We start from the raw sequence: 27178 nt of genomic DNA on the forward strand, positions 1-27178 counted from the left end.
GTCCTAGTAGAGGTCCAACTTAATATTGTATATCTTACTCGCTATATGTGACACCCCAGACACATAACAAACTCTTTGATGCTGAAATTTTAATCAAGAAAGATCTGAGTGTGACAATTCTAACACTATTTAGTAAATTATAATTAAGCACCGTAAAATAGGACCTTTTATCAAGTAATGTGCTTCTACAGATGTGTTATTTTTTCTTCAATAAAATCACTATCTATTCATATAGTGCTAGCACCTTTTATGATTGCTTCTTATGTAGATAATATGAACTTTTATTTTCCTTTCATTGTAATTGGATTGTTCATCTTTTTCGTGAATCAATTGCTTAAATGATTTCCAAATCCAACAACCATGTTTGTGTCTTTGCAACCAAGGATTGTCATATTGTAATATAAGGGCATGCCATCTATGGACAATATGCCATGTTTCATGTGCCTAGTTGATTGCATATTAGCGAGCTGCACCAACCTCTTTACCTTTCCCTCTCCCATTTCGATCCACCCTTCATGCTTCTTTCTTTGCATTCTTCCCCAACCTTTCTTTTGACCAAGACTTTTTATAAAATACTTGAAAGTAATTTGTAGTTTACTACTCTTCACTGAAGTTGCGAATTCTAATTTTTGAGTGCATCCTTCTTTATTTTTCTCTTCCTTGAATTGCCAGACAACAACCTTGAAGTTGGTGAGTTCCTTTTTCTTTCTTCTCCCTCTTCCCATATTTTCTCCCTCATTCTATCCCCTAACATGTACTAAACTATGCAGTAAGCCAGCCATCTTTGGCCCGAACCCCACATGGCTTGGCCCATGAGCATCCCAACTTCAATCTTCTCTTACAAAATTCCAAACCTCAGTTCTTGAGCTTCATTTTCTACTCAAGTTTCTCTCTCCTTGTTCAAGGTCCTTGCATTCCTCCTCAAAAGCCAATCCTTGATGAGGGAAGATGAAAAGGAGAATTTGAGAAAGAGAAGAGAGATGGAAAGAAAGAGGGAGAGAGATGTTGTACCTAAGCGTCCTATGTCTAATACAACCATGGAAGGGGAAAGGGGAGAGAGAAGGGGCAATGGTGGGAAGACGAGGAAATGGAATATGTGGGCTTTCTAGGGTAGCCACCAAAGGTTTCCCTCAAAATAAAATTGTGTTTTTTTATATAAAATTTGAAAAATGAGTCAGATAGACTTTATGCACCTAACTTTATTTAAAAGAAGGGACACAAGACTAACATGAGGTGTATTTGGATCTCGGTTAAAATTGAACTAGATATCATTTGTACACTGCAAATTAATTTTTAAAGTGAAAAAAAAAAAACTCGTGCCGATTGATGTGGCACGACACAAGGCCGTGTTAGCTTGGCACACACCTGTCCTACCAGCACGGCTCAACACATTTTGGCACGAGTCTATGCCCCGTGTTGAGTGCCGATACTCTATCGGCATGAGGCGTGCCAACCAACACAGCCATCCTTGAGCTCTAGATATACAAAGACAGAGAAATCTAGAAGAAGCCTCCATGTCTAGGTGTAGTATAGTGACTTCAAGAATCCTCACATCAAGAACATTTAGTTTGCTTGGTTCATGTGACACAATGGCTTTCACATTTTGCACTTGTTATGCCACCGAAGATCCATTGAGCTTTTCTTTATTTTGGGTGATATCATTAGAGAATTAGTAATGTACGTGGTGATTCACAATCTGGTGGTGCAAGGGACTAGAAAAGTCTTAAGTTCTGAATAAATATGTTTGTAAGCTAGTGGATTGAATTATTCTGAATTTTTTTGTCCATTTCATGACTGGTAGTAGTCTCATCATATGTGCAACACAAGAAGCTAGAAAGCAATTTCAAATTATCAAAAATTACAGCAAGTTAATTTTTTAAAATATGCAACCATGACAGATGATTTCCTTCAAGAGTGAGAGTCAGAAGATGATTTATCTACAGTACATATTGCACTATGTAACTCTTGGAGTAGATGATGATCAATTGCCTGAAGGTGTAACTTGACCTTCCAAAGTTGTCTTAATGAGCTATCTTTTGTATGGATCCAAAACACATTCACATTCTCTTAAGGCCCAGAAAATTTTACCTTTCTAAGCATAGGCAAGATTATGGAAAAGAAGGCATTGGGGAGTAAAAACTAAAATGTATTTGCTCATTTATTGAACTATGGTTAAAAGAAACTATGAGGCTCATGTACTTAGTTCTAATGAGGTTCTGAACTTCTGATGGCCCTTGCTAAATAATCAACCAGTAGTATAATTAATCAACTATGATCTCTTCGTCAAAACATTGTTTGTTCTCATGCTTTTTGGTTTTCTATTGTACTTCTGATGGCCCTTGCTAAATAGCAGCTAAGATCAACTTCTGAAGTGATCTCAGTTGGTTCTCTCTAAATCTATCAACTTCCAAATTGACTGTTATAATATATGACACAAATGATGTTTGCCAATGTGTGGCACATCTGTTAATAATGAATGTCCAAAAGCTGCATCTTTGGAAGATATGATGCTCGGTTTTAAGCATGTTGCTATCGTCAGATTTGCTGATAAGCTGGTTTTATCTTTCTGCATTTGCAAGCAAATTTCTAATAACTTTTGTGGGATAATAGCTTCTGCTTCTGCCAGGTTTTCTAATTGTTTCAACGATGTGCAGGGGTCCTAATTATGGTTATCGAGGGAAAGTGGTACTTGCATTTGAAGATAATGGTTCCTCTAAAGTTGGAGTCAGATTTGATAAACAAATCCCTGATGGAAATGATCTTGGGGGCCTATGCGAGGAAGATCACGGTTTCTTTTGCACTGGTAGTTCACAATGCACATCTTATTTTGTTGCCTTTCAAAATCTTTTTCTTAATTTTGTGAGTTTCTGTTGATCATTTATGTACTTCACCTTTTCTCCTGTCAGCTGATTTACTTCGTCCAGACCCCTCTGGAAGTGAAGAAGTTGAAAGGCTGGCTGTCAGCGAACTTCTAGAGGTGCGTCTGTTAATGTAGTGATGTGCAACAATCTATATGTTTGCCTGATCATGTATGCATCTTTTTTCCAGGTTGTCTCAGAAGAAAGTAAAAATGGTCCTTTAATTATTTTACTTAAGGACATAGAGAAATCTGTGACTGGAAGCACAGATTCCTATGTAGCATTGAAGAGTAAACTTGAATTAGTACCCCCAGGTGTTCTTATAGTAGGTTCTCACACCCAAATTGACAGCCGCAAGGAGAAGGTAACATTTTAGAATTAGTCCTTTTTATCTATCTTGATTTAAAATTTTTTTTTGGGTAGTTTTCCCGCATTTCATGCGTAGTAAAATCTGTAGAAATCAGCAGTACAGGAGGATCCTTGTAGTTGACCTCTTAATATTAGCACATTTCTTACTATCATTTTATTGGTAATTTTTCCCCATTTCTTACTACCATTTTATTGGTTACATCTTGCAGTCACATCCAGGAGGCCTTCTTTTACAGAAATTTACAAGCAGCCAGGCACTGCTGGACTTTGCTTTCCCGGTAATATTGCTTAAACCACTGCAGAATCCAGCATGCATATTTACTGAATGTCTTGATTTTGATTTTATTCCTGATGGTTTACGGCTTACTGATTGTTTGGCCTATGCATTTCATTTGGTAGTGTCATCTCCACATTATGCGTAAGGCAGAATTTGTTTATGTAGTAATATAACTTGTTTACATGTTCTACTACAATTAATGATAGAACATCTTTTGTTTGAGTGTTTTTGTTTTCTCGAGATATTTTTGTTTTGTTTTTGATTAATCGTATAAGGAGTCAGGAGATATTGATATCTGTAACCTTTAGGTACTGTAAAACAATTTCAGCTTACCTACTGTAGCAGCTAGATGCTTTGTGTTATCCTGCTTCTTCCGGGTATTGGTTAGTTTTCTGTTGGGTACAAAAACGTGAGAACTTTATGGTTTGTATTGTCCAACCATTATGTCAAATATAATTTGCCTTCTAAAAGGATAGGTCTGAACTAGAGTTTCAGATTATTTTTTCAGCAGAAAATGAGATTATCTTTTAAAACATTGCAATTGATTTAGAACTCCTTGAGTTGAGGAGTTCTGAATTTTGGAGTATTAGGAGATAAGTTTTGTTAGGAAAATTTTAATTTGGGTTCTTTTTAAGTTTTAAGTCATTTTTTTTTTCTAGAGGAGCTCCAAACCAATTTAATTCTACATTTGAGTGAGAAAGAATTAGACTAGTAATACTTGTTATTTTGTGTTATCTACTTGTCTCCTGAGTGAAAAAGAATTAGACTAGTAATACTTGTTATTTGGTGTTATCTAGTTGTCTCCTAAAAGGCCTGAGGAGAAATCAACTTTTTTGTGGGAGATTCTAATTTTAATACCTTTAGTGTCACTTCTCTTCTTTCCCTCTTCTTTCCTCCCATGCATTCTTATTTATCTATTGTGCTAATATGGACAAAATACTGAGGCAGAAAAAGAGATCTGGAAATACATTATCTTTTCTATGTCTGCATGGATTTGTACTCCTCATCTTTCCTCATATCAGCATGGTTGTAATTTTTGACCTACATCGGAGTTTGTCTTAAATGTTCCATCCACTAACTCAAAGTGATTTTCTGGAGCCTATACCATTTTCTCATGGTTGGCTTCCCATTGTTGGGTTGCCCTTTTCACTTTCTTGTTTCATTGTTACTAGTTTTCAGAGGGAGGAAAGTGAACTTTACTGAACTCATAAAGACTACGATCATGTGCCAAGATTTGGGGGGATGAATATATAAGAAGATTACATAAACAAAAAAGAAAGAACTTGAGGAGAAAAGCATGGTGAACATTTGTTGCATAATGTGAAGTTGATTTTTGATATGATCTATGAGGGCCAATAGAACTCTCATAAGAAATTAGGAGAACTCAAATTTTGTAGAAGAGATGTATTTACCGAGAACAACAAGCATATGAAAATGATGTAATCTTTGTTAGGCATGACTGGTGGTGTAGTTAAAAATGAACCTTGAATGTGCATGATAAGTCTAGATCGTCTCTTGTTTGCATGCTTTGGTTTATTAACATAAGATAATACTTGTATCTATAGAACATATGCAGCTAAACACTTCTAATAAATGGAGAGAATTGTGAATTAGTGTAATTCTTTATCTACTACTAAGAATCATTCGTGGCCTTTGTTAAAGCTATTCTAGACATGAAAACAATAGAATTCCATCTGGTCCATGGGTAAGGTCTTCCGTAGTTGCTACAGCCAAAGAAGGCCATGCCAAAGCTTTGTGGTGCTGTAACCTAGTCGATACAGGGTGCCATTGTATGCTAGTGGCATGCCTCTAATATATCTTTTAGGCTCTTTATACATATTTCTAGTTTGAATATATATATTAGAGCTCTATATTAGAGTCTTTTATCCTTAGGTAATGTTGTAAATGACCTATTTTATTAAAGATATTATTAGTAGTTAAGTAGAAATATGATTCAACACATAATATGATTGAATACGTTAATTAATTAATAAATTAAAACCAAAATCTAGATGAACATAGTTAATCCAACATGTTCCTATATTAGTTTTGATCCAATTTGAATGAATTTGATATATTAATTTATATTTTTAGAATTTAAAAAAATGGAGGAAATTTAATTATGCTAAAATTTTAGCTAAAAATTATAAATTTTGTGTTCAGATCAATTTATACGGAGTTAATTTGATATGTTTATATACTAATTTTGACTCAATTTAAATGAATTTGACATATTAAATGTTTTGTTTTTATATCAAAATTTCTTTTGATTCCTATATTGAAATAATTTTTTCTATAGATTTAGCACAAAAATGCTAAATCTTCGTAAAATGACTCACAAATAATAAATCTAATAAAATTAAGCTAGATCTACCATTTATACACTAAAAATTGGTTTTTAAAATGCAAAATAAAAAAATAGAAAAATAAAATCTGTCTTGATTGTAGAGAAGATTGGTCATGACACGCCCAAATCCAGCCCCGAACTCGCTCGGTAAGCTGGCTCGAGCTCGATTTTGGCATGGCTCGGCCGAGCTGAGAGATGGTAGTGAGCGGTATAGGCTAAGCCTTTGTCCACTCGGCCTGACCTAAAAGCTTGACCCACTACTCCTATCGATGGCCAACCCATAATGCATACTTATTCCTATAGTTAATTTAGTCCTACATCGTATATTTAGTAAATTATATATCAGTATATCAGTATGTTCACATAAAAGTTTAACTAAAATGTCATCATATGGACCCATTAAATTCGACCCAATGGAAAATAATATTTTTTAATTTAACCCATTATATAGACCCATTATGCTCAATTCAAGTCCAATATTTAATGGGCTAGTTTATTGTAACGAGCTAAAATATTCTAACTCGACTTGAACTCGGCTCGAACCCGACCCAACCCAACCCGACCTGAGTTATTGGTGGGTCGAGCCGTGAACAAATATGTAAGCCCGGCCCGGCCCGCCTGATAATCACCTCTAGTTGACCGGCACGGGTCGATAGAAAGGCTTGTGTTGGGTCGGCATGCACTCGTGTCGGCCAGAGCATAGTCGCGTGCCGTATTGAGTGACAATACTCTATTGGCACGAGGTCTCAATCAGCACGGGGTGGGTCGGCAGGCATGGCTATCCTTAGATTTACCTTGTTGACACGATAACAAGTTGTTCTAGTGCATGAGATTCAATCTCTATAGGTTTTGGTGAATAAAGCGGTATGCAAACAATACACTTGTCAATAGAGATGGTGCTTTTGTAACTTGAATATGCACCAACTATTGAGCATGGGCTAGTCATTTTTATACTCACACAAAGTGGCATCCTAAATATGACAACTCATTCAGTAATGCTAGCCTCATTCACTTAGGATTAAGAACACTTCTATAATAGGTTTCTTATTTGTTATTCTCAAAATAAGGTCTTTATTTAGAAAAAACTAATTTTATGCATTATCATTCGATATATATGCAATGCTTTTGTATTGCCACTACGTGTGCAATGCTTTAGGGTCGCTAGTTGTGTAAGGCTTAATCGCTATCCGTGCAATGCTTGAGAAGTTTTTGCTACATGGTTAGTAGGATCGATCGATCCGAATCTGGATCAACCAATCTCGATCCCAGATCCATCGGGCGGGAGGCGGCTTGGATCGTTCGATCTGATTGACTAGGATCGGGTCTGGATAGGCTTGAATCGTCAGATCCCAATCCGGATCGGGATCAATGGGTTTGGGTAAAGTAGTGCATGCATGAGCTAGGTTAATAACTTAATACTTAATAGAGTTCTAAAAGCATGGAAGATGGTGAGCATGGTGGTTGATTAGTTCAAATGTAATAACTAATCTCTTGTCTTGACTCAAGGATAACGCAAATTAATAGTTATTCTCAAGGTTCCCGATATCGGGATCGAGATCGGTATCGGGCGTATGAAAAAATAATACGTATTGGCCGTTCATATCGAGATCGAGACTATTTTTTAATTATGTAAAATTCTAAATATTATTTTAAAATGTAGAATTTTTTAAAAATTTTAGAAAAAATGACAAGTTGTAATAAGATTTGTTTATGGTTTTTAGATGTTTGGCTACCTCCAAATATGTGAAAAACAGTCTCTTTGGATTATTGATCATTGAAATTGGTTTTCATCTAGGCTTGAGCCATCTTCATCCTTCTTGGCGTCCAATTTGAATTCTTGTCTATGATTGAGGTTAATCCTCTGTCGTTTCTTCCTCCTTCCTCTAACAATTAGCCATACCTGGAAGTTCTCTTCTCCCACCTCATTTAGTTTTAAGCACTAATTCATCCACCATATCCATAATCATTTTTCATAATCCTAACCACATATTCCACTTCCATCTCGCTATCTCATAATCTTCAGTTATTATTTCATACGTAATTTTCGATCTATTCATCCGATCGACAAGATTTCAGTGACGTTAGATTCCTAACTCCTAGAGGAACAACACATTCGAATTTTAGATTGATCCAACAGTTGGATCGAACCTAGTTACCTTCGCAAGTTCCATACTGAATTATATTCAGATTATTAAATTGGATAGAAAATCATCTTCATCGAAAGCGACCGTAACAACAAGGAAAAAAAAAATATAAAATACTCACATGTGAAACATAAAAGCTTAAAAAATATATTAACTTACTCAGAATTCAAAACAAAGCTAGGGTGTTTTAGATATATAATGTTTCATCTGGCTTGTAGGTCTGTGTATGCCATAAAGATGAACGAAGCTTTGTATAGTTGTATATCAAAGTCATATCTTTATTTAGTATCTAGGCTGTGTTTCTTGGCAGTGAATTTTGGAGAGTTGCTAGATTGCTCCCTTGTTGGGAACATCTTCTTTAGCTGCTCCATAGAGCCGACATTGATGGCAGTTTCATGCACTTGAATGCCCTTTTGTTAACCATGTTATAACTCTTCTAATATCAAATTAATTGATGCCCATGGATGTAACTGATGACATCAAATGAAATTTGACCTTAGTTTTCTTCATGTTTCCCCTAACTCGTACATCTAACAATTTGTGGAAATTATCTCATGCTTTCCTCTTTCATCACTAATTACTGATATAACAACTCCAAACTACCCGAGAGATAGAAATTTCCTTTCCTGTTTGCTTTTTTTTTATAATAAATTTATCTTCTGAAATGCTAGGATAACTTCAGTAGGCTGAATGAGAGAAGCAAAGAAATCCCCAAGGCAATGAAGCAGCTCACTAGACTTTTTCCTAATAAAATTTCCATTCAGATTCCACAGGTGCAATATTGGTTTTTCTTTTCTTTTTTGTTTTTGTTTTGTTTGTTGTGACAGTTATGCTTGTACTTTTACAAAGCAGATTGTGATATCCTTGAATCTTTGGCAGGATGAGGCCCAACTTTTAGATTGGAAGCAACAATTAGATCGTGATGTTGAAACCCTTAAAGCCAAGTCCAATATTGTTAGCATTCGCTCTGTAAGTTTCAAATGATTTCTTGTTTGTACACTATAGATGCTTATCCTTACCATCAATTAGAATTGTACTCTGTTTATTCTGCTACTTCCCGTGGCTCTTAGCTCTGTTTAGTTCTTTACGAGCTATTTCCTATTGTATTATGTCCTTTTTAAGTTAGTGAATAATGTTACTTTCTTTGCTTAACATGAAATATTTGTTTGTTTGCAAGTATTATTTTATCAACTTCTTTCATTTTTTTCATCTGGAAAAATCATGTAATGGATAGCGTTGCTATTATTTATCAGCACTCCTAGATATGTAGATTGTTGTTTAAATTAGAAAGATTGAATCAAATCAACTATTATTATTTGGATTTCCCGTGGCTGCTTTGAGACTACATAGTTATCTGATATAGTGCATAATCCCTTTCTATTGACATACCTTGTCCTATGAAGGTGCCTGCCACAATAAATTTCTTTTGTTCATGGGAACTTTTAGTCTATTCTCACCAGCATATCTTTTATTCATTGAGCGAGAGCCCTTGAACTACAAGATCAATAAAAGTTGCAAAATAAGCTAGATTGTTGAATTCTCCTTAGGCTGTAAGTATACAGTCTCAGGTTGACATGAGATGAAATGCAGACTAACTGTGATGAATGACTTCTATCACACATAGCCACATACCTTAAGTGATCTGGTCCTTTCTATGCTTAGTCACCTTTATGTTTTTCGTTTTGGTTGTTCTTCACTTTTCCCTCCAAAATCAATTTAAATTGAATTCACCATGTTAAGACCTTTCCTATGTTTGTGCTCTTTCCACCTTTTTCTTCCTAATTTAATATCACATAACTTTCTTTCATCACATTTATTTCCTCTGGATATTTCATCTTGTACAGTTTCTGAATCGCAATGCACTGGACTGTAATGATCTTGAACTGATATCCGTAAAGGACCAAACCTTGACAAACGAAAGTGAGTAAATTGTCATACTTGTTACTTTTACTGTGTATTAGGTAGCTAACTTGACCACCTTTTCACTTTTGATTTAATAGATGTGGACAGGATTGTTGGTTTTGCTCTTAGTCATCACCTGAAGGACAACAAAATTGAAGAATCTATGAAGGATGGTAAACTTGTACTTTCCAATGAAAGGTAATTATGTTTTTGACAGGCTCTATGCTATGTTCTAAGTTCTAACATTTTCTCTACTAGTTCATTTGATAATTTAAGACCAATGAACATATACCCTTAACATGTGAAAGTAATCATCATGCATGACAGCATCAAGCATGGGCTTCATATGCTACAAAGCATGCAAAGTGATACAAAGAGCTCGAAAAAATCACTAAAGGTACTTATCCAAGAACTGTTTAAAACTCCGATTGTTATATACTAGAGATTTGGGGCAAGTATGCAAATGTATGACACACCCACCCACCCACACACATACATATATATATATATGTACACATAAACATGCAGGTTGGCGGGCATGGACACCCCTTGCATGTTTAAAAATACTTCAGCAGTGTTGTCAGCTTTTACATTTCAAAGTTCTGACTTGTGTACAATGGTTTTGTTTCAGTTTTAATTGGTTCTCCTAGTTATATTTCTATTTTTCGCCTTGATTATTTTCAGGATGTGGTCACCGAGAATGAATTTGAAAACGACTTCTGGCTGATGTTATTCCTCCTAATGATATTGGGGTTACATTTGATGATATTGGAGCATTAGAAAATGTAAAGGAGGCGTTGAAGGAACTGGTGATGCTTCCTCTGCAAAGACCTGAATTGTTCTGCAAAGGACAGTTGACAAAGGTGCGCTTTTGACATCGACTTCTGGCATGTGCCAAATAATAAGAGATTCTCCTCTTGGATGGATTTTTCTTTGAAATTTATTTCTTGTTTAATGCCTTTGTACTTCTTTTGTTTGTTAGCAATTTCTTTAGAAGGCAAGAGCAGCTGAATGATTCATACATATTTCTAACTCTATTATTGTTGGCTCTTTTATCTTCAAAGACTTCCATTGTGTAGGAAATCTTTTCCAGTGAGTGTTGTTTGACATCAAAACCTACAGTTTTTGCATTATTAAGGAAGTTGTGGGGCTATTTACCTAGGTTTGTGATAATAAGCTTACATTAGTTTTTAAGCAAACAAGGCTTATCTTAACAATTTGTTTTCTGTAGTAAGATGGTTGGATCCTCACAGTTTTTGTTACATAGCATAACATTCTCCATTCCATAGGTATTCCATCATCATTCTCAAAATATTGCCTCACTGATGGATCAAAGATGAAATATTTATCCAGAATTTTCAAATTACAATCTAGAAGGCAATGACTAGTACTCAAAAGATGTTTTTGATATTTGGAATATGGCCACAAAACATTGTGGACATATTTGCGCAATGGTTAGTGTTTGTGCAATGGCGGGCTTTCTTTTTGGGCCAAGCTCAACATTTTTATAATGCTAGTTGTTTATAGTGGAGAGTATTTGATCTACTCAATGATATGCAGGTGCCATGCACCTCAGCACAATGGAAATTGTAGATGTTATTTAAAAATTGAAACTTCATTTCATTAGGCTAACTAACAAATAAATCATGTTGAGACAAGCTATCAAAAATTAGAAATCCTGCAGAATCTCTATCATCAATTTATATCATTTTTTAATAGGAAAAGGAATTTGTGATGTTACAGAAGATAATCTTATTCATTGATATTCCTTAAAGGCTTGAAGTATGTATGTGAGCTGTTCAATGTAGAAATTGGCTATTTAATCTTTTGATCTCATCCCACCTATGTTGATTAGAGTTTGTCAGTTTGATATTGTTCCCTTTGACAAAAGAAATGCAGTTCGGTCTGTCTGTATGAAGAATTTGGATAGTTTCTTGGTAGCTCGATTCTTAAATATTTTATCAACTTTGAGGTTGTGCTGATGCTGGAATGCCAGTTTTTGGACATTATTGAAGCATAATCTGTTTTATTCCTTTTTGAAACTTTAACTGTATCAGCTTTTCCTTTTACTTTGACAGCCCTGCAAGGGAATACTGCTCTTTGGTCCTCCTGGTACAGGAAAAACCATGCTTGCTAAAGCCGTTGCAACAGAAGCAGGGGCCAATTTTATCAACATATCAATGTCAAGCATCAGCTCAAAGGTAATTCTTGATGCAGGAACAATTTTAATTGATATTTGATACATGTTTTTTTCCTACTAAATCTAATGCAGAGTTCATTTACATTAGTGGTTTGGTGAAGGAGAGAAGTATGTAAAAGCGGTTTTCTCATTAGCAAGCAAAATTGCTCCTAGCGTGATTTTTGTCGATGAGGTTTGTGAGGAAACTGTTAGCGCCCTCTCCATGTCTTTCTTAATAACTGAAATTTTAGTAACTTGACCTTCATATTGTGTTGATTCTCTTAGTTGACTTGCTTTTCTTTATGCAGGTTGATAGTATGTTAGGAAGGAGAGAAAATCCAGGAGAGCATGAAGCCATGCGCAAGATGAAGAATGAATTTATGGTGAACTGGGATGGGCTACGTACCAAAGATAATGAACGTGTATTGGTGCTAGCTGCCACAAACCGGCCTTTTGACCTTGATGAGGCAGTAATAAGGAGGCTTCCTCGGAGGTAAATGAAAGAGTTCTGGAGTTATTCACAAGTATAATTTGCATACTCGTCACTGATGATAGATTGTTATTTTATTTGCTGAAATATTTCTTGCAGATTAATGGTAAACTTGCCAGATGCGTCAAACAGAGAAAAGATTATCAGAGTAATTTTAGCCAAAGAAGACTTGGCTCCGGATGTTGATTTGGAAGTGATTGCCAATATGACTGCTGGATACTCAGGAAGCGACTTGAAGGTTGACTTGGACATCAGGTTTTCCTATTTGATTTTTTGTTGTTGTAATTATGTAATCTGCATTTATATTTTCTTTTTCCATTTTCAGAATCTCTGTGTTACTGCAGCACATTGTCCCATTAGAGAAGTTCTGGAGAAGGAAAAGAAGGTTAGTACTGTACAACTACACTTATTTCTAAACATCAGTTTGCAATTGGAAATATTTTCTGCATTTTCTATTTCTTGCATTCTTGTCAATGATTGTAATTGTATATTCTAGTATGACTAATTTAGCTATTCTTGCTTGCAACTTCAGTTTCATGATACAAGGTTGTATTATTCCAGTATGTTCTTTTTCTTTTTCTTTAGTTGTCATATAAAGCATTAATCTTGTCAATGTTTGGAATAGTGTCCCCTTCAGTATTTGCCTTCTCTTCTGTTTAAATGTCATGATGTTGCTTGTTATTACTGTTAACGTTACCAATACTGTTTCCACCACAGGAGAAAAGTTTGGCAGTATCAGAAGGTAGACCTTTACCTGCATTGCACGGAAGTGACGATATTCGTCCTTTAAATATGGAAGACTTTAAATATGCACATGAACAGGTGAATTACTTCATTTTACCTTATTTGCTATTCCATTAACTTTCTAAGAATAGGAGAGAGAGAGAGAGAGAGCAGTTGAAATTTGTGCTGCCTAGGTTTCACCATGACCTGTAGGATTATGTGGAAGAAGGATTCCACTGGTCATATTTGGTTCTGGACAGGCTTGAATTCAATATCCAAAACCCTTCAACATAAGTGTTTTATATTAAGGTGTTCTGGATTCTGGACCAATTAAGGACCAAAGTCGATCCTTGAAAATTTTTCTACTTCCTCCCCACCCTATCTAATATGAATTGAGAACCCCATGCCACATCGTTCACCTTTTTGCTCCCTCTCTCTCTCTCTTGCCCTTTCTTCCTCCCTCTCTCTTGTTCCCTATCTCTCCTCCCCCTCCGATACCTCGCTGCCAACCTCATCCATCAGGAACACTAGTTTTTGGCCTCTCTCCCCTGATGGCATGATGCTAGTGCAAGGCGGCATGGCTCTGGCAATGTTGGGCATGACCCCACGCTAAGAATCATAGAAACTTACTTATGCCCACTGACATTTTAATCTTACCTTTTCTTTTATTAATATTTGCAAATTGACTTCTTTTTTGGTATATTTGCAAAAACAACTTGGTACGGAATATCTCATTTGATAATGTTATTTTGACGAAAAATGCTCTTCTTCTCCCCTTGTCCTATATATCCAAGAAGCACTTGAAGGGCATTGTAGTCAAAAGAATAAGACAGAATAATTTTGTGAATGAACTAAAGGCTGTTTATTTGCAAACTTGCCTTCAATCGGAGTCTATTTACAAATTTGTCAAAAGGGGAGGTTCTATGTAATGCAGTACAATTATTATTGACCTATAAAAGTTTCAAGCTAAGTACACTGGGCTTTTTAAAAATGTTACCAACCTTTTGATGTTTTCCCAGAAGAAACTTATTGCTGGATAGGAACACTGAAAATCACTTCCTGCAGATTGTAGTTTTTGTTCATATTTGTCTGTTCAAGCAGATCTAATAAAATAATAATGGGTGCTCATGTAGGTATGTGCTAGTGTGTCATCGGAATCTGCAAACATGAGTGAGCTTCTCCAATGGAATGAGCTCTACGGTGAAGGTGGATCAAGGAAGAAGAAAGCACTTAGCTATTTCATGTAGGAGTCACCAAATGTACAGTCTACTATCCTTGCAAACATTCACAACCTCGGCAAAGTTCGTGGTTCTTTTTCTTGTCGAGCTCCCCGTGTAATTAAATTCCATATCAAGTCATTTATCGGTCGTTAAGTTATATCATAATTAAGTAATATTTGGTGTATCTCTCGTAGTGGTATAACCGTAGCCCTTTTTGTTCGTATTCTATCACTTCAGCAATAGAGGCCTCTCTATCTGTACATGCAATAGAATTTGCCAAATGGAATAAAATTTGCAACTCCAAATAATTTATTTACTTGCTTGATTTATTTGTTGTCCTGGTTGTAAATATAGTTGAATGATATAAAGCAGCTATTCCTTTCCGCATATCCTCAGTCATGTTATGTAGTTAATTTGATCATCTGCAGCTCTCAATTCTGCCATTTCCTTAGCAAAGGTCAATTTTCTTCTATTGCATACTACCACCACCACCCCCCAAAGACATACTTGTACTTATGTTTATTGAAGCAGACAATGAAATATAAATGATGTCAAACGAGCCCCAAAGCATGGTCAGATAAGTTTCTGATTTTTGCATCGAAGGGAAACTGTTCTGATTTTTGCTCATCACTTTTCAGTGTAATCCTAGTTTTTACTTGCTGTATTGGTTACTTGTATATGACTTTGATTTTTGTAGTCCATTACCCTTCTAATGGACCTGAAATTGACCTGACCACAACTATGGACTGCAGTTCTCCTGTAATAGCTTGCTCATGTTTCTCGATGGTTTGGGCCATTTGTACTAAATAGCTTTTTAAGTTTTTGTGATAGTAAGATTGAACTCTTCAGCTATTTTTAAGTTTTTGTAATAATAAGATTGAGCTTGTAAAATTGAGTGCTCTCATTCTTTATAATAGATGCACAGATTTTTTTTATTATAAAGTGCACATAATTTATACAAGTGATTAACCTAAGAGTTTAATCTTACTTTTCTAAAAACTTACGGGTGTTTTAATGCAAATTCCAGTGGTTTAGGTTGCTAATCTAAGAGCTTCTTGAATATTTCAAAATTACCAGTTTAATGGATTTATTATTGTAGAACATCATTTCAAGTATCTACTTGCAAATAATTTGTTGTACTCTTTTCAGGTATTATTGTTATACTCTTTTCATGTATAATTGTTATACTCTGTTCATGAATATTTCTTGTATTTTTTTTTTTTATCAGTTATGCATGGAATTCTTGACTAAAACCGACCCTCTTGTATGGAGGATGAGGAGTTTTTGACTCCAAACTGACCTTTCAGTATTGTTCTTGATGACTGTTTTGGAAATGTCAATTGTCAACTAGTATTTAAAAAAAAAAAGAAAATGTTAGAACTGATCAGCGTTTTTATCTAACTTCTAGAGCATCAAAGAATTCATGAGAAACACTAATTGTTTATTTTATATTTATTGCGTTAATTAGACAAACAAGACAAATAGTTTATTATATTTTAATCGAGTAAATTAGAAAAGAAAATATTAGATTCAGATTAAGATAAAGATAAATACCCATTTTTGTACCCGTCAACATTATACAATTGGAATAAAAATAATGGAAAGACCTGGGAGTAGTTTGCAGCTGACATGGAATAAAAATAAGGAGGCTTAGAGCTCTATGGAAGCCTTGGGGTTTGATCACAGTTTTCCAATACAAATTTACTAATTTTTCTAAAATTTTATATCATTATAAATGATGTTATATTGATATTGAATTAAAAAAAATATTTTGATATTAACTCCTTTTTCTAGTAAATGATAATAATTTTTTGTTTATTATTAGTGTAGCAAGTGGCGCTCAGGCTTGACCTCAATCCGATTGTTTCGGGAACAAAAAGAAATTATTCGGAGCAATGTCTCGGGCGTACTTAAAATTGGTTTAATCAAGAGTGCAGAGAGCTTTTTAGTGAAATAAAATATTGTTTGGAATTTTTATTTTTCTATTCGTTATCGAACTGAATTTTTCGATGTCTATGGACTACGGCACCCCCGCCCATCTGGAAACAAACGGGGTTGCACGATGATTTCGACCAGGGTTTAGGGTTTCGCCCTCCCTCTCTCGACTTCGTGAAAGAATCACCAATTTTTCTACATAAATTCGCAAATTTAGACTCCAATTCCAGACCATCCCACGTATTCCTAGGATTTCCCCACCTCCGCTGTTTCCGATTTCTAGTGCTTGATTGACTCCTTATGGCAATGGTGGCAAAGATCCGATATTTGTCCTCCCGCTCGAAAGCTCTAGCTTGCGTGTCTACTATCGGGTGCACAAGGTGGAATCCTTGTCCTCGGTTCCTTTGTCGCTCTACATGGGAGAGGAATCGCGTGATCGATCAAAAGATGCGACCTTTGCGCAAATATGTAGGAATTTCTCCTCGGAAAGGCCTCCGGATCCGGTCGGAGACAATCATAGCGAGAGGATAGCAAAGGACGGCTTAAAAGCTAATGTTGATGAAGTTTGCCGCATTATAGATTGCGTCGGCCCTTGGGGGCCAGAGATGGAAAGATCTCTTTCTTTGCTCCAGCAAAAGCCCAGCTCGGAGATCGTTGTTGGCGTCTTGAGGCGACTTAAAGATTTGATTTTGGCTGTGAATTACTTCCGATGGGTAGAAAATATCAGAGGCGAGCCGCATACTCCTGAAGCATACAATTCGCTCCTTATGTTGATTGCTAGCTGTAGAAAGTATGAGATTTTGGAGAAGCTCTTGGAGGAAATGAGCCTCCTTGGACATGGGTTATCGCCCAATGTGTGCATTGAATTAGTAGGAAGTTTTATCAAGTCTAGGAGATTGAAGGAAGCTGCTGATGTGATACAGATGATGCGGAAGTTTAAGTTCCGCCCGGCCTTCTCAGCATACACGACTCTGATCGGTGCCCTTGCGGATGCACATGAACCCGACTTAGCTCTAACCATGTTTCATCAGATGCAGGAGATTGGTTACGAAGTTAATGTTCATCTGTTCACGACACTGGTGCGGGTGTTTGCAAGAGAGGGAAGACTTGACGCGGCTCTCTCTTTGTTGGATGAGATGAAGAGCAACTCGTTCAATGCAGACATCGTGTTGTATAATGTCTGTATCGATTGTTTCGGCAAGGTGGGTAAGGTGGATATGGCCTGGAAGTTCTTTCACGAGTTAAAAGCTCAAGGCTTGAGGCCGGACGATGTGTCCTACACTAGCATGATTTGGGTTCTCTGCAGAGCAGAGAAATTGAGAGAAGCGGAGGAGCTGTTTAAGCAGATGGAGCAAGATAGGAGTGTTCCTTGTGCGTATGCTTATAATACGATGATTCTGGGGTATGGTTCTGCAGGACGCTTTGGTGATGCTTACCAGCTACTGGAGAGGCTAAGAGAGAAGGGATGCATTCCATGTGTTGTTGCATATAATTCCATTCTCACTTGCCTTGGGAAGAAAGGGAGAGTGGATGAGGCTCTTAATGTGTTTGAGGATATGAAAAAGGATGCTGAGCCAAACCTCTCGACTTATAACATCATAATTGATATGCTTTGTATCACAGGGAGACTTGAGGAAGCTTACAAGATGCAAGATGACATGGAGAAAGCTGGCTTGTTTCCCAATCTGTTGACTGTTAACATTATGGTTGATAGGCTATGTAAGGCAAAGAAGCTTGATGAAGCCTACAAAATATTTGAAGGCATAAGTCAGAAAGGCTGCACACCGGATGCGGTGACATATTGTTCTCTTATTGATGGATTGGGCAAGAAGGGCAAGGTTGATGAGGCTTATAGTCTGTTCGAGAGGATGTTGGATGCAGGGCACAAATCTAATGCTGTTGTGTATACATCTCTGATCAGAAGCTTCTTCCTGCATGGAAGAAAAGAAGATGGACACAAAATCTTCAAAGAGATGAATCGTCGAGGGTGCGCCCTGATCTCACACTTCTCAACACATACATGGATTGTGTTTTCAAGGCAGGTGAAATTGAAAAGGGCCGTGCCCTGTTTGAGGATATCAAATCTCGTGGGCTTTCCCCTGATATTCGAAGCTATTCCATACTGATCCATGGTCTGACAAAAGCTGGCCATGCTAGAGAAACCTACAAATTGTTTTACTCCATGAAAGAACAAGGTCTTGTACTTGATACCCGTGCTTACAACACTGTTATTGATGGGTTCTGCAAGTCAGGTAAGGTGGACAAAGCATATCAGCTTCTTGAGGAGATGAATACGAAGGGCCTGCCACCTACTGTCTCTACATATGGAACTGTCATTGATGGACTTGCAAAGATTGACAGGCTAGATGAGGCTTATATGCTATTTGAAGAAGCAAAATCAAAAGGAGTGGAAATAAATGTCGTTTTGTACAGCAGTCTTATCGATGGGTTTGGCAAGGTAGGCAGAATAGATGAAGCATATTTAGTTATGGAAGAGATGATGCAGAAGGGTTTAACTCTAATGTATACACATGGAATAGCCTGATTGATGCTCTGATAAAAGCAGAAGAGATTAATGAAGCCCTTGTCTGTTTTCAGTCGATGAAAGAAATGAAATGTGCTCCCAACACCTATACTTACAGCATCCTTATAAATGGTCTTTGTCGAGTGCAGAAATATAACAAAGCTTTTGTATTCTGGCAAGAAATGCAGAAACAGGGTTTGATTCCCAGTGTGGTCACATACACAACCATGATCCAAGGGCTTGCAAAGGTTGGGAATATAGCAGAGGCTAGCAGCCTTTTTGAGAAGTTCAAGGCAAGTGGTGGTTCCCCTGATGCGGTTAGCTTTAATGCTCTTATAGAAGGCATGAGCAATGCCAACAGAGCAATCGATGCATATAGGTTATTTGAGGAAACACGGCTAAGGGGTGCAGAATCAATGCCAAAACTTGTATTATTCTTCTAGATGCTTTGCATAAAGCTGAGTGTCTCGAGCAAGCTGCAATTGTTGGTGCTGTCCTGAGGGAGATGGCAAAGTCCCAACATGCTTCTAGATCTTTGTAGAATATAGAGAGTGGATCGTCTTTGTATATTTACATCGGGAGCTTTATCATCCATAGTCGATCTTGAGTTGATTTCAAGAGCTGTGCTTCTCCATTTGTTTTCCCTTTCAGACAATCTGACAGGCATGACAAGGTTCAATGCTATTGTGATCGATTGTCAATGGCAGTTCGTCAGAAGGATGCAGCTCTTCTGTCATGAAAAGGGTACTTCACTGGATCACTACATTATTGAATGTCTACTAGCATTATATACCATAAAGTTCATTTCTTTGCTACTAACTTCAGTGGAGTTCTTGATTAATGATTGCATAACAAAGATGAACTACTGTTCAATGCTTTTTTTTTTTTTTTGTTATGAGAGAAGTGGAAACTTAACGGTGTCCCAGTTAAACTGAATGACCATTCAAGGTTTTATCGCAGAATCACATTTCTAAGATCGGAGTCTACAATTATTTCATTTAGGTATATGTCTATCTCTTCTTTTAGTTGAATAAACAACATAGTCCAAATAATTTTTCAAATGATTATTTAACTATGCTGGTTATCCAATGATTCCTGCAAATAACTTACTCATGGCAAGTTCTTTATCAAATAGTTGTTCCTAACTAAGATGTACAAGCAGTTTTACAGTTGATTATAAATTATCGTCATTCTTTTCTGTGTGTCTGCATGTTATAGACAATGCCTAATTACTATATGTGGCACTTCGACTTTTAAGCATATGGTTTGCAAATATTATCATACACAGATTATCTGGATGAATTCCTCTATTCCTGTAATGAAGCATGTTGGTAACTTTTTTAGGAAATAGAAGTCCAGGCATCAGATGTTTGCATCTTATTTATCTGTAACTGGAAGACATCCATATAGCGCAGATAAAAGGCACCAGAAATTGAGCTAATAAGGTCAACTGTTTAGAAAACAAATTCAGTGAATGAACCTTCTGGTTTTGCTTCTGGGAATCAAAATATGTTAGCAAATATACATGCATAAACAGGTTTCCAAACAAATATATAATTGTTCTATCTATTTTTTGCTTTGAGATTGATGAATATTAAGCACTATTGGCTTGACAGGATGAGGTGCTCTGTGAAGTTGATGCCAACCTACAGAACTAGATGATTGCTGAGAGGAAAAGAGGACATGCATCATTGTCAAAAACACAAGGCCTGTATTATGATTCATTTACATCTCGGTCTTCACTTTCTCTTTTGTCTTCTTTTCTATGTGAATTACACACATAGTTGTAATAGTAGCAGAACTGCAGGTTCGAGGAAAGATGTCATAGTTACATTTGTGCTGCTGGTGTCCGGATACATGCGCCCACCTCAACTAGGTTTGCCTGATGTTGGTGATGATGCAATCCAGCAGGGCCTCACCTAGTCTGTGTCCTCCCGCCTGAACTTAGCTCATGATGTTGCATACCGGCATGATTCTCATCAAGTTGATATATTGCATACGTGCTTAATTCTCATAGATAGTCTGCATATTGCACACCGGCATGACAGTCTTTGATCTACTAATATCTGCAGTATACCTTTTCAGGAGTGTTACATCTTGAAATTTCTTATTCATTTGTTTTAGTACTCTAGTATTCAAGTTTTGGTGCTAGTTTTCTGTTATAAATATGTGACATTTTCTCTCTTATGCTATTTGTCCTTGTCTCTGTCACATATTGTAGCAAATGCTCAAAACCGTCGTTGAATGCAAGTTGAATGGCCCTTATCCAGTCAAAGGAATCTGAATGAAGCTTCAATTAACGGAAGGTTGTCTCTTTGCTGATTCCGATTAATAGCTTCTTAACAGGGCTTTGCTTTTAATAGAAAGGTTTGGCCCAGCTTGAATTTAGCTAGCATGCAAACTCTCCCATATTTTGGGCCTCAAAGCTGAAGTTTAATACCCACTGACCGAGTCTCTTGTTTTATCTCCTCCATCCATGCAATCCCATGCAACACCAATCTCTCTCCACCACATCCTCTCATTGTATCGCAACGTTAAACGTAGACCAAACAATCTTCCTATATAAACATGTACGTGAACTCCTCCCTATGCATACATCTAAAAGAGAATAACTCCCATCGAGATCTCTCACTTATTATATAACAAAGATGGCATATTTTCACCCTCTCCTCATCCTTTGCCTCTCCCTAGCCACTCAATCCTTCGCCCACACGCCCCCGCCGGCCGTACCCTGTCCGGTCTCTTTGCCTGAGGCATGCAAATACACATCCCACGTCGACCGCTGCGTCCAATCCCTCACGGGAAAGCACGAGAGCCAGGGCGCCGACCTGCACGGCGTCGTCGCCATGTCCTTTAAGGTGGCAGTGGAGGTCGGCACCGGCGTCGCCGCCGACATCTCAAAAACCTTGAACACGGGCGTCAAAGACAAGGCCCTCTGGCAGTGTCTTAGTGCCTGCTCCAGTGGCTTCGAGAATGCCATCAAGAAGCTCGACGTATCCATGGCGGGAATGGACAGGAAGGCCATGGCAGACACCATGGGTTGGATGATGACGGTCGTCGCAGACACCGAGAAGTGCTGCGGGGGCTGCAAGCATTTTGAAGGGGAGGTGAAAGAGCAGCTGATGGGGATGATGGGGAAATTTGGGAAGCAATGCAGTATTACATTGGATCTCGCCAAAGCCTTCCCTTGATTTTCGTCGAAAAGGAGTGTGTTGTTGACTTTCTCCGATTTGCCACCAAAGAATAAGACGTTACGTTTTTTTATTTCTTTTTTGTTTATGTACCAAGTTACTTAATATTGTAATAAAACCACAAAGTAATTTACAACCATTAATACTTTTTCCTCTTCACATCGATGCGTGTTTTTAGGGTTGCCTTCGGTGAAGTTCTCTATTTCTACATTATATTTTCATTTTAGAATGTAAAAAATGACAAATATCACTTCATATAATTTTCATATATTTTATTACCAAAATCTTCTTTTATTATTCATCAGTAACAGTGCAAATGCTCTTTCTTTTCTAAAATAATTTTATCTAACAATCCCGCCACATGCCTTAGTAAGGGTTTTTCACCGTGAGTCGTGTGGGGATTAGGAGTCCAACAACATACCATAAAAAATGGAGAAGACCCAAAAAAATAATGAAAGCAAAATGCGGCTTTCAAAGTAGTAGCCCTAGAAAAAAATTATAATATTGTACCATGCAAACCCTAACACTCACTATGAATGCCACAAACCCAGGCGACTAGCCCCATTGCTGCCACTTCCCCCTTTCCACCACCTCTCAAACTCTCTCATTCTCTCTCTCAAACTCTCTTATTCTCTCTCTCAAATTTTCTTATTCTCACTCCCACACTCTCTCTAGTATCACCACGAGCTATAGACCAGTAGGGAAGAGCATCGCCGACTCTCCCTTGTTGGCAAACTTCCCTCCCTCTTCTTTTATATCTATTACTCTCTAACATTCTCGTTCTCCCTCGTTATCAAACTAGGGGTCGTTGAAGAACCGAGTTGCTTACAAGAGGCTGACCGTTAAGTAACCACCAACAGTCGTTCCCCTCCCCTAAAGCCTAACTCCCTCTCCCTCTTTTCTTTTAGAGTGATATTTTTACCCTTGTTATTACTATAAGCATATAACTTTGTACTTGACTTATTATGTATATACTTCCCTCCCTCTTCCTTTATATCTCTTACTCTCTGACCTTCTCGTTCTCTCTCATTATCAAATTAGGGATCGTTGAAGAACCGAGTTGCTTGCAAGAAGTTGACTGCAGAGTGACCACTAGCGGCCGTTCCCCTCCCCTAAGGCCTAACACCCTCTCCCTCTTTTCTTTTAGAGTGTGACTTTGTACTTGCCTTATTATGTATATATAACTATTATATATATGTAACCGTGAGACTATAAGAGTATAGACAATTTTAAAAGAGTACATTCTAAACGTAAGATACAACAAGAAAATAATATAAACCCCTTATAAAAATAGTAAAAAAAGCATTAAAGGAAAGGGATCTAATACCCTATAAGGTAAACTACTGCCAAGTATCTTGCTATGGTGTCAATCAATATGCATCATATATCAACACTAAATGAGCTTAACACTCAACAAGTTGCACTATCACTAGTCTAATATTATAGATAACAATACACACAGCATGGAGAATGCGTGCATAATTATGCAACTAATCATCATGAACATAAAATGAGACATGCATGTCATGTGTGGCGCACCTCCTACACAAACCCTTGGCCATCAACACTCATGCTCAACAATCATAAAGACCCCAAAAGAAGAGTACACCCTAGCGGTAGAATCATTTGCTCATCACTCAACGAACAGCATGACCAGTCGTCCGTCACCGCAAACTAGGACCTCAATTGTAACAACCCAACCTTAAAAAAAATTAATTAATTTTGGGCACGACGTGGCCGGCCTCGTGCCCACGCAAGCTGCTCATGCAGCTTGTGTGGTAGGGCGCAACGCGCCCACTGCCGCAGCCAACCGGCTGCGGCCAGATGGCCGCGGCAATCCCCGGCGCCGCAACAACCCCTCCTCCACCGCCTTCCCTCTCTCTCTTTAAATCTCTCTCTCTATCGCTATCTCTCTCTCTATCACTCTCTCACTCTACTCTCTCTCTCTACTCTCTCTTGCACTCTTTCCTCTCCTCGTTGCCGACGTCGGCCCGCCGCCACCCCCCCGAAACCGCCACCGCCGGTGAGATCCCTCATTCCCCATCTCTTTCCTTTTCTTCCTCTCTCTCTCTCTCTTTCTTGCCCGAGCTCGGGCTCGTCGGGCCGAGCCGCCGGCGAGGAGCCAGCAACAATAGGTTCCCTCCCCCGCAGGCTGGGTCCGCAACCCCCTCCCTCACCTTCTCTCTTTCTTTTCTTCCTCTTCTCTTCTTCTTCTTCTTCTTCTTCTTCTTCTTCTTCTTCTTCTTTCTTTCTTTCTTTCTTTTTCCCCTTCTTCCTCAGCTTCTTCTCTTTCTTTCTACGGTGCTCAGTGCGGGCCGAGCCTAGCAACGATGGCAGAATAATTAATTAATTAATTTATTTATTTATTTATATTATTTATTTAGGTATTTTTGTAGCACTCAAACCCTAAACATGTGCATGGCATGAGCTTAGATGACACGTGCATGGTACTTTACTGTTTGGTTAGTTAGTGATAAATAAATAAACTTGTATCAACATCATAATTTTATCCACAACATCTAAACTAAAAATAACTTAAGTCTAACTGTCAACAGCATACAGATAACCCTACTTGTGCCCCACACAGGCCACAACACATCATCAAGAGTTTTTCACAATTATATATACACAATGGTGGTATATATATAATTATACAAGTACAAAGTCACCTGTTAAAATATAAGACAAGGATACATACACACTTTGGAGGATGTCTACTAATATATCAGACAAGATAATTTATCTAGCATATAACACTAACCACACTCTACTCCTCACCGGCAAGGCCTCTAAGGGAGTATCATGCTCCACTCGTTCACCTGGGTTATTGGAAAGGAGAAAATAATGAGAGTCATGAGCTAAAGGCTCAGTGAATAGACCTTGCTCCGAATCAGTGAAGCCAAATAGAGAGTAATTTTTGTACTGGATAATATAAATCAGAAAAAACATCATGTCATGAATAAGTATATGAATGCATCCTCAATAATATATAAGTGAAAAATAGATAACATGTCATAACTGATAAAAAAATACATAATCCTCGACACTAAATAAATATGTCGCCACGTCATACGATCATCATAACTCTCTCTCAAATATGACGCATGGTGCATGCCGACCATGACGATGTTATGACATCAAATGCAACTATATATGATGAATATTGACCACTCAATAATCGGGTAATCGGATGATAATGAAATCATATGTATTTCTTAACATCACGATCATCAACGACATCTCGGTATAATATCATCATACTAGACCACTATGCATAGTCGGCACCGTGCCGGTCTCAATATCATGTCCGAAGGCTTAGAGCATACTCCGCCACCCGCAAGAGTATCTCAAATATAACCATACCATGTCACCCGCTAAGGTATCAATATCCATCTAGACCGGGCACCCCCATAGTTGATAGAAACATCGTGAGGATAACTCGCACACAAACTAACGACCTCAGACGTAAGGCCAATAGGATCGCGACTATGTCGAGCGACCAATCATCTCCAGGCACGCCCTAACCCTCGCGCCCACTCGGGTATTATCACGCTTTCTATCAATTATTCTATCAATCACATTTCATATTTTTCTTCTAAATGACAGATCATATGCATATATCCAGTACGATAATAAGTCAATACATAATAGAAATTTAGGTGGAATAGGAATCAAGAGAAAATGATGCAATGTAGTCTCTAACTATATCGTCAACACATGCATACTCGTGCTAATCTATTACATACATACTCATGCTACAGATCAACTCGGTATATAATTATAGAAGTAGAATCATCTCTATATATATATCACTAATGTACTCATATTCCATATCAGCATAATCAAATGTATGATAAAATATGCTCGACTATAATCATCTCTAGATAAAATCATATAATAATGCTGGAGGTCAAAACATGCATGTACATAATATATAATATAATCTAATTTGAGAAAGGCGTCTAGGGGATAAGACTACTGCAAATATTAAACAACCACTCGTTCACGTTGTTACGACAATTATCAAGCCTCGATAGCTAGGTCCACAGGGTCTAGAACAAAAGGGTCGGGATCTGAAATTATTTATAACAAATAATGTTAGTCTTTCTATTCATTAAAATTAACACAATAAAAAGATAGTTTCTTGTTGTAATTATGTACTCTTCATTTCTATATTTTTTTGTTATTTATTAACCATAATTATATTATTTAATAGTGTATTTAAAACATAATTATCTATCTATTATTCTCCTTGATAATTAAGAAATTAAGAATTAAGTTACTATAAATAATTACGTAAGAATATACGTACATAACCTAATAATTATTATTACTTACCTAGGATTAAAATAGTAATTTATATTGCGGGTCTTTTGCTAAACATGATATAATTAGAATTATATACTAACTATGATATAATTATATTTAATTTATATAAATTAAATATATTAAATTAACTAAACTAATCGAATAATTAATAACATAATCAAATATAATTAGAAATAAATAATGTGCATATATATATATATATATATATATATTTATATATATATAAATTAATAATACATAGTGTTTGGCCGAGCCCAGCACCACTTGCAGGGTGCAATCCGAGCGAAAAGAAGGGAAGAAGGAGGAGGAGGAGGAGAAGAAGAAGAAGAAGAAGAAGAAAGAAGAAGAAGAAGAAGAGGGTTGGGCCGTGGGGGAGGGGTGCGGCCACTGGTGGCCACTCAACGGCCGGCCTCTCGCCGACGGCTCAATCCTCCGGCGGCCCCGAGAGGAAGCCGATAAAGAGAGAAAGAGAGATAGAGAGAGAGAGAGAAAGAGAATGAGGGAGGCTCACCGATGTTAGTGGAGGTGGCGGCGGCAGCGATAGGCCGACGGAGTGTCGGCGGTAGCGAGTAGAGAGAGAGAGAAAGAGTGTTTGAGAGAAAGAGTCCGAGAGAGAGAGAGAGAGAGAGAGAGAGAGAGAGAGAGAGAGAGAGAGAGAGAGAGAGAGAGGAAGAAAAGGAAGAGAGGTGG

At 37.4% G+C, this 27178-nt stretch overlaps 3 protein-coding genes and 1 pseudogene across 3 annotated transcripts in view; 3 read left to right on the forward strand and 1 right to left on the reverse strand.

The window, feature by feature from the left end:
* LOC140789143 (trafficking protein particle complex II-specific subunit 130 homolog) overlaps positions 1-1516 on the reverse strand; it is a 23919-nt gene extending 22403 nt beyond the window's left edge. Inside the window, 1 exon segment of the mRNA XM_073138750.1 lies at positions 1366-1516. Within this exon segment, the coding sequence (XP_072994851.1) occupies positions 1366-1516 (151 nt within the window).
* A 1115-nt stretch (positions 1517-2631) lies between these two features.
* On the forward strand, positions 2632-14825 carry LOC140788738 (uncharacterized; annotated as a pseudogene).
* Positions 14826-16546: 1721 nt separating this feature from the next.
* Positions 16547-21155, forward strand: LOC140788737 (uncharacterized). The gene is given in 5 exon segments (XM_073138149.1): positions 16547-18433; positions 18436-18960; positions 18963-19376; positions 19379-19712; positions 20585-21155. Coding segments are annotated over 4 exon segments (2643 nt in total). The 5' UTR covers positions 16547-16860; the 3' UTR covers positions 19510-19712; positions 20585-21155.
* Positions 21156-21616: 461 nt separating this feature from the next.
* On the forward strand, positions 21617-22159 carry LOC140789144 (pectinesterase 1-like). Its single transcript, XM_073138751.1, has one exon. The coding sequence runs from the start codon at positions 21617-21619 to the stop codon at positions 22157-22159; it is 543 nt and encodes a 180-aa protein (XP_072994852.1).
* The last annotated feature ends 5019 nt before the right edge of the window (positions 22160-27178 follow it).

Source organism: Typha latifolia, chromosome 5 (assembly GCF_019914945.1).
Source record: "Typha latifolia isolate L0001 chromosome 5, TyphaL0001v2, whole genome shotgun sequence".
NCBI classification, from domain to species: domain Eukaryota; kingdom Viridiplantae; phylum Streptophyta; class Magnoliopsida; order Poales; family Typhaceae; genus Typha; species Typha latifolia.